Here is a 7,102-nt window from a genome sequence, read left to right as displayed (position 1 = left end):
GTAAGACTAGAGAAAAATATAAAGAGAGTGATATTTTTATAATTAGAAATGTGTCATATGGTAAATACGTCAAAAAGAAAATTACGATGTGGTTCTTTAATTTTGGCATAAAAAGTTGAAATTTCAACGTTGATAGAAGAAAGACACACGCATCCAAATATATAACTTAATTCAAATAGAACAAAGTTTGTACTTTGTACTATATAAAATAAAGTGACCAACCACGACCTTACAATTGGAATACGTAAATAAACCCAAAAATGTTACTTTCGCAAAATCATCAAATAGTAGTATTAGTTCATATTTTCACCAAGTCCAAGTAGACCCGATAACCCGTGTGCCATAAAACAAAAACGAGAATGAAAAATAAACAGAAATAAAAGGTGGAATCTCAATGATTACGTCGATTTTTTTTTTTCTTTCAAAATTAGGTCAAAGATGAACTTTTTTTGTCGAAGAGAATCCAAACAAATAATTCCCACCCAATTTTGATCGTTTCAAAATTCCAGCACTTTGTTCATGGAGAATAAAATCAAAAATTAAGCGTAAATTTTTTCTTGCCTCACAATCAATATATATAGATAGATATACGTAGCAGTCATTTTCCCTCCTGTTGGTTATACACATTTTTCTATTTACCAGGTAAATCAATCATGTGTCATAGAATTTGATCACTCTATATATCAGCTCCACAATTTTTGATGTATTTGATTGCTATTGCAATAATCGTTTTCACATATAAATATTTGGTTGAATCCTACACTCTTCTTTCTTCCAGTTGAATTTTGATCACTTGTTTCACCTACTGCAACTCTCAATTCTGCAGGGGAAGGAAAAAGGGGGAAAAGATCATATGAAAACTGAGCTGATGGATATGGTTCCAATCAAGAAACTGCAGTGGCTCTCGTCTGTTTTTTGTGGGATTTTTATGTGCAAGATTGTGAGTCTGCTTTTCTTGATTGTGTTGAATATGCTGTGTGTAGATTTCATCTCCTTAATGGTATTGTTGTGTTGATGGAATTTAGAGGTGGTGGACTTATGGTAATCGGTGTTATTTTTCTTCATTTGTTTTGTGTATGTCTATATTAGTATCATGGGAATAGAGATTGAGTTGTTGTAAAAAGAACTTTGGATGGGACGGATGATCATATAGTCGATTTCAAGAACATGGCCGCGTTGTTCTATATTGAGTTATTTGTTTCTTCCGTTGTCAAATTGTGTGCATGTGACGAATTTAATGCTGTTTTTTTTTTCATTTGTGTTTCGCTGGAAATCAAGAATTTCTCCTAGTCCGGTCTAAGGTTGATACTGTGTGGTTGGTTCCTATATTGACCATCCTCACGACACTAAATGCGACAATGACCATTGAAATGCCCACAGCTAATAAGCATGTTTGTTATTTCTGAATCCCCTTTCTTGTTTTGTTGTTCAAGGTATATGACTTAACAGGAGCAATCAGTGCTTCATTTTTCAAGGGATACAGCAAGCTTAGCAACAAAGATAAGCTCGAATGGAACAATAGGTAGTAATTCTTAGTATAAGTTTCATTGTTTGCTACCTTGGATTTGGTGTGTTACTATTGGCTGGTTGTGCAGGGGGTTCTCCACTTTCCACTCCATTGTCGTAGCTGCTGGTTCTCTGTATCTGCTTCTGTTTTCAGATCTCTTTGTCGATAGTGAAGATGTGTTGTTTATCAACAAGTCCTCGACTCTATCAGAAACCATAATGGGGGTATGTTTCAGGCTTTCAGCTAATGTAAATCATTGTAATATTCTTGAAAATTTACAAACTATGTTGGGTTTTATACGACTAATGAGAGGGAACAATATTATTCCCATCTGTATTTCAATGCCTCTGGTTTCCTGTCTAGCATCTTTCAGATGTTTCTCTATTGGTATTCCATCGTCCAATGTGCTCCTTTAATATAACTTTCCCCTTTTGTAAATTACTAATATAAACTCTTTTGCTTCTGTATTTTGAGGTTTCCTTCGTGATATAGAAGAGAACGCATTAACTTAGATGTTTCCTGTCGTTCAATGTCACAGGTATCAATTGGCTACTTTCTCTCTGACCTGGCAATGATTATTTACAATTATCCAGCTTTAGGTGGAATTGAGTATGTAAGTATGAGAACACACCCGAATTCATCAGAAATTTCTTTTCTGAATCCCTGTTTAATCTATCGCATTGTTTCTAAAGTACATAAATGGGCTACTGTAGTATCTTTCGTCTGACTCAAGCTTTTGAAGGGCCTTATTAATTTTGATTAATCCTTCACTTTTTGGCTGATAATAACATATGTGCTCGTCCGTTTTGCTAGATCCTACATCATGGGCTATCCATGTTTTCCATCGTTCAGTCCCTCTTGAGTGGTCAAGCACAATTTTACATATTCATTGTTCTGTTTACAGAAATCACTACCCCGTTTGTTAATTTGAGATGGTAAGCTTAGGAGACATGAATTCGCCAACCCATTTTTCAGTTCCATTTTTTTATTCTATGCATCTATTCATTCTTTTCACACACATTCAGGCGTCTTGATGTTGCTGGACTGAAGAATTCAAAACTTTACATTTACAATGGTGTGGCGTTGTTCATAGGGTGGTTGGTATGATCTATCAAACTTGTTTCAGTTTCAGAAGACTCGTTCGTTTATTTCTAGTCTAAAAATTAGGTAGTACTACCCATGCAAGTCGCAACAGCTAGATGAAAATCATTAGTTGAATAATTGTTTTTAGCCAATGACCAGTCATCAAAATATGTGCTCAAAACCAACCTACTGTCTTATTACTGCTGTAGAAATCTGTCTGTATAATGGTTTTAACTAGATAAATGGAGTAGTTAATTGAGTGAACTACAAAAATGGTGCCCAGAAAATGGCAATCGCACCTTTTTGGTATGTCCAAAACAATGGATAATCACATTCTAGGTGCCGTTTTTTTTACCATTTTGCCCCTGAGGCCATTAAGGGCATATCAGTCTTTTACTTGGTCGCTTAAGACACCTAATTTCTTTGGCTGTCATATTTTTACTGTCATCAGTCTTAACATGTGAACTTGTTACTTTCAGGTTGCAAGGATCATTTTGTTTGTGTTCCTATTCTTCCACATGTTTGTCCATTTTGATCAGGTGCGTGCATGCATGTTTACTGGTTAACTCTTCTTGAGTTACGTTTTATCATATTTGCCATCTAGTAGTAATGCTATTCAAAAATTTTAAGTTAGCATGATTCCGTCTTCTTGAATTTGAAGCAGTAAATTGTCAAATATAATAGGAATATTTAGGCTTCCTTTTAGAGTATTTGGATATTGGATACTGCAGCTAAGGTTTAATTTCTAGTGTGTGCCTTCTTATAAGTGTTTTCTGCTCATCTCTCAGGTGAAGAAAGTCTACTGGTTGGGGTTCTACAGCTTGATTGCAATACCTTCAGTGCTGTCACTGATGAACTTGTTCTGGTTCTGGAAAATCGCGAGAGGTATGGTAAAAACCTTGAGAAAGTCGAAACAGACCTAAAATAGTGATAAAACTATCTAGGATGTAAATTCTTTTGAGCTGGCCGTGCTGAGACTTCGGTTTATAGGATCTATACGCAAGCAACCAACTGTAAAGTCGCCCCCCCCCCCCTCCTCTCCCCACGTTTTAGTCTTTCCGAGCTATAGCCCACAAAATATGCAAGGCTCGGACCCTTTTCGTGATGAAATCTTTGTACAGGGATGGTTCTGTGTTCTTATGAAAGTTTGCTGCTTTTGCCAGTGTCACTTTAACATTGTTTGTGCCATAAGATTAAATTCCTGATCTGTTTTGTGGTATTTGGTTGAATCTGTGTCATATAAATTATTTTTTGGAAAACAGATGGATATTTCTTTTTTGAAAAATTATTTAAATTATTTAAATCACATGATAAATAAGAATTGACTCGTTAATTTTTGTCAAACAAATAATGGAGAATATTGGTAAACAGATAGGACTTTGTACACAATTCAACTATGACAGCAAGAGGGAAAAATTTGTCTATGGCTATCTTTCTTAGAAATTTTTATATTTTTAATTGGAGATTTGAATTCCATCGTTTTTATTGGTCCATTGATGTCGACGAAGGCTATTCTTGTGCTCAGTGGCGGAGCCAGGAATTTAATTCTGGGGGGCCCAAATTACTATATTAAAATTTGTGTAGTATTTTTTTGTCAACGACACGGAAATAGCTCTGACATAAGTAATAGAGTGTTGCGCGCTAGAGATAGATAATGACACCGGCGGACCTACATACAATGGGGGAGGGGCTTTAGCCCCTAATGAATTCAAATTTTTAACTTTTTCCTACTATAAAGTTCTAAAATTTATTCATATTTTGTGCATATTATTATATAAAAGCCCCTATTAATAATCCAAACTACATACAAATTTATTTTTAAGGTAAATTTTGAAAATTTAGCCCCTACTCACATTCATTTTTGCGTCCGCCACTGGATAATGAGATAAATAATTAAAGGATGAGTAATAGAAAATTTAGAGATACGGTAACAACATCGACCATCGAAAAAGTTAAAAAATAATATTTTTATAATAAAGATCATTGTACTATTGAAACTAGTTTTACCAATAATATATAGCAGTATTAGTACTTATATATTTTCAAAATTAAAGAATTACTTTCTTCTATTCTATATTTTTTTTATAATTGTAAGTAAAATTATTTATACAAAATTAATAGCTAATAAGTTTATACTCTCTACGTCTCTCTGTAACGGAGTCGTATTCCTTTTTGGGTTGTCCAACTGTAGCTGAGTCATTTCTTTTTTTGGCAAAAAGTACTTTACTCTCTCTTCATCTCTCAATCTTTTTTTCTTTTCTACTATATTCTCCTTTTACTTAACTCATTTAAAACGATTTTTCTTAAATTTCATGCCGAAAAGTAATACCTCTACTACAGAGAGATGGAGGGAGTACATATAAAATTAACATGAAAAAGTGTTTACAACATAAAATAAATTTATAAGATTATATAAAATTGGTAGAGAAATTTAAGTCCAAAAGAGGCATAAAAAATACTCAAAATCATATTGCTAGAAGAGAGAATCGAACCCAGCCCAATTCTATTAATGACAGAAATAAAAGCCAACTGCACTACTTCATGATTTGTAATTCTGGCGTACATATTGCATATATAGGTATAACTGAAATGGCTGGGGGGCCCAAGGGCCCCCTTGGGCCCACCATGGCTCCGCCAGTGCTTGTGCTAATCCCATATGTGGTAGAAGCAGATATTTGTGGAGGTGTATTGTTTTGCAAATTGAAGGTTGGTGGTAGGGATGATGCTGATTGATGTTTGATCCTATCCAACTATTCTTACCTAAAGCGACAAGTGTCACTTGCCGGCCGGAAATGTGGCTCCACGGTCGTTATCTTAATTATACTTTTAAAAATATACTTACGACTAGTTGGGCTAAATAAAAGCAAATTTGCCACATCCACTAGTCGGGTCCAATGATTGACCCACCGTGGGAGAAGCACCATTTCTAAAGTGCATGATATTTAAGACCACATTTTCATGGATATACCGGAATCCACCAAAGTTTTATAATATTAGACATCAATACTCCGAATTAAAAAAATAGAAGTGATAAATTTATATAATTGAGATAAATTTGTCATTTTCATAATTTGATTAATTAATAGAATTGATCTATTTAACTGAATTTTCAATTTACTTAATTACCTCTATATTAATTAAAGAGGATAGTGTTATGGAATAAACAAAAGACAAAGAAAATAGCTAGATACTTCATCCGTATCCTACAAATAGAATTCTTTCTATTTTGCTTTATTTCGTAAAAATATAAACTTTCTATTTAGAACCTTATTTCTCTGAGATGGTTCTCATTTTCTACTGACATACATTTTCTTATTTTTCTCTTTTATTTTACCAATATTATATTAAAATTCATGTCGTTTCAAAGGTTCATATTTTTGGAAAACTGATGGAACATTAAACTATACAATAATTATATAAAAAAAATATTCGAAATAATATTACTATATAGTGTGTTAGTACTATCGTAATTAATTAATAAAATCTAAATTAATGTTATTATATTATATAGTGGTGGAGGTGGTGTTGCAAAATAACCAAAAATATATATTTCTACTAAGGATAAAATCAACAAACTATGCTCTAAAAATATAGTAACTAAAATTATGTAAATATATTTTTTTCACATAAGTTTTAAGGAAGGATATAATTATTTTACCTACTTCATCATAAGTCATATATATATAAAGTCTAAAACACTGGCTCATTAAATTGTGGGCCAAAAAATATACAGTATCAGGATAAATGGGACCAAGAGAATAAAAATATAATAATATATATAGATAATTTTATGGTCGGCAAAAGATTGAAGATTTGTAGTGTGATATTATTGCCTAGTGTTGAATCGGACAAAATGCTATTTCAGTAAGTTCCTTCCACCATTCATAAGGAAGCTTCCTATCTTATTTACAGAAAATATTATTGACGTGGACATCTTGAAAATGTACAAATCATAATTCGATTACTACCTAATTTCTGTAAAATAGAAAATGGTATTGTGTGGATTTGGCAATTTAAAGAAAGTTTTGAATTTCGTGAACTAAATATTGCCTGTTTACTAGAAAAATATTGCCTTTTTTCCTCCAAAAAGTAACTATTTGTGGAGCCGCTGAGATTTCGCAATAAATATACCAAATTTTAATGTAAAAGTTAGAAAGATGTATGAATATAGCTTTTAGATGGTGCAATTCGAATTCAATAAAATAATTTGCACACCACTTTGAGTCGTCCACCCTTAAAAGGCTACATAATTCAATAAATTAATAGTAAAACGGAATAATGGCAGTTGAAGCGTCAAACAACAACACCCACTTTGCCTCCAAAGATTTAATTTGATATTTATGGAAATACTAATACTTTTAACTTCTAAAAAATACACATAATACCAAAATAAATCCGACCTTACAGATCTCAGATCTAATGGGGAAAACGTGGCGCTCTAAAAATTGCCTAATTTCAGTTTGGAAAGAGGCCATAATCTATAAATTATTAGGTTAATAATATTATATTATT

At 32.8% G+C, this 7,102-nt stretch overlaps 1 protein-coding gene across 2 annotated transcripts; it reads left to right on the top strand.

The window, feature by feature from the left end:
• Positions 1 to 423: 423 nt before the first annotated feature.
• On the top strand, positions 424 to 3,758 carry LOC125201707 (TLC domain-containing protein 4-B-like). 2 transcript variants are annotated; one of them, XM_048099929.1, is made up of 9 exons: positions 424 to 642; positions 827 to 940; positions 1,434 to 1,522; positions 1,596 to 1,731; positions 2,046 to 2,120; positions 2,321 to 2,442; positions 2,533 to 2,608; positions 3,070 to 3,129; positions 3,379 to 3,758. In XM_048099929.1, exons 2-9 carry the CDS (start codon positions 854 to 856, stop codon positions 3,511 to 3,513), a joined length of 780 nt encoding a protein of 259 aa, XP_047955886.1. In that variant the 5' UTR covers positions 424 to 642; positions 827 to 853; the 3' UTR covers positions 3,514 to 3,758. The 2 variants fall into 2 exon arrangements, with proteins under 2 accessions (XP_047955886.1, XP_047955884.1); XM_048099927.1 differs by lacking the exon at positions 424 to 642 and having other exon boundaries at positions 669 to 940.
• The last annotated feature ends 3,344 nt before the right edge of the window (positions 3,759 to 7,102 follow it).

Source organism: Salvia hispanica, chromosome 1, assembly GCF_023119035.1.
Source record: "Salvia hispanica cultivar TCC Black 2014 chromosome 1, UniMelb_Shisp_WGS_1.0, whole genome shotgun sequence".
In the NCBI taxonomy this organism is placed as follows: domain Eukaryota; kingdom Viridiplantae; phylum Streptophyta; class Magnoliopsida; order Lamiales; family Lamiaceae; genus Salvia; species Salvia hispanica.
Note: the sequence above shows the minus strand (reverse complement) of the source record. Positions and strands in the feature narration are given on the sequence as shown.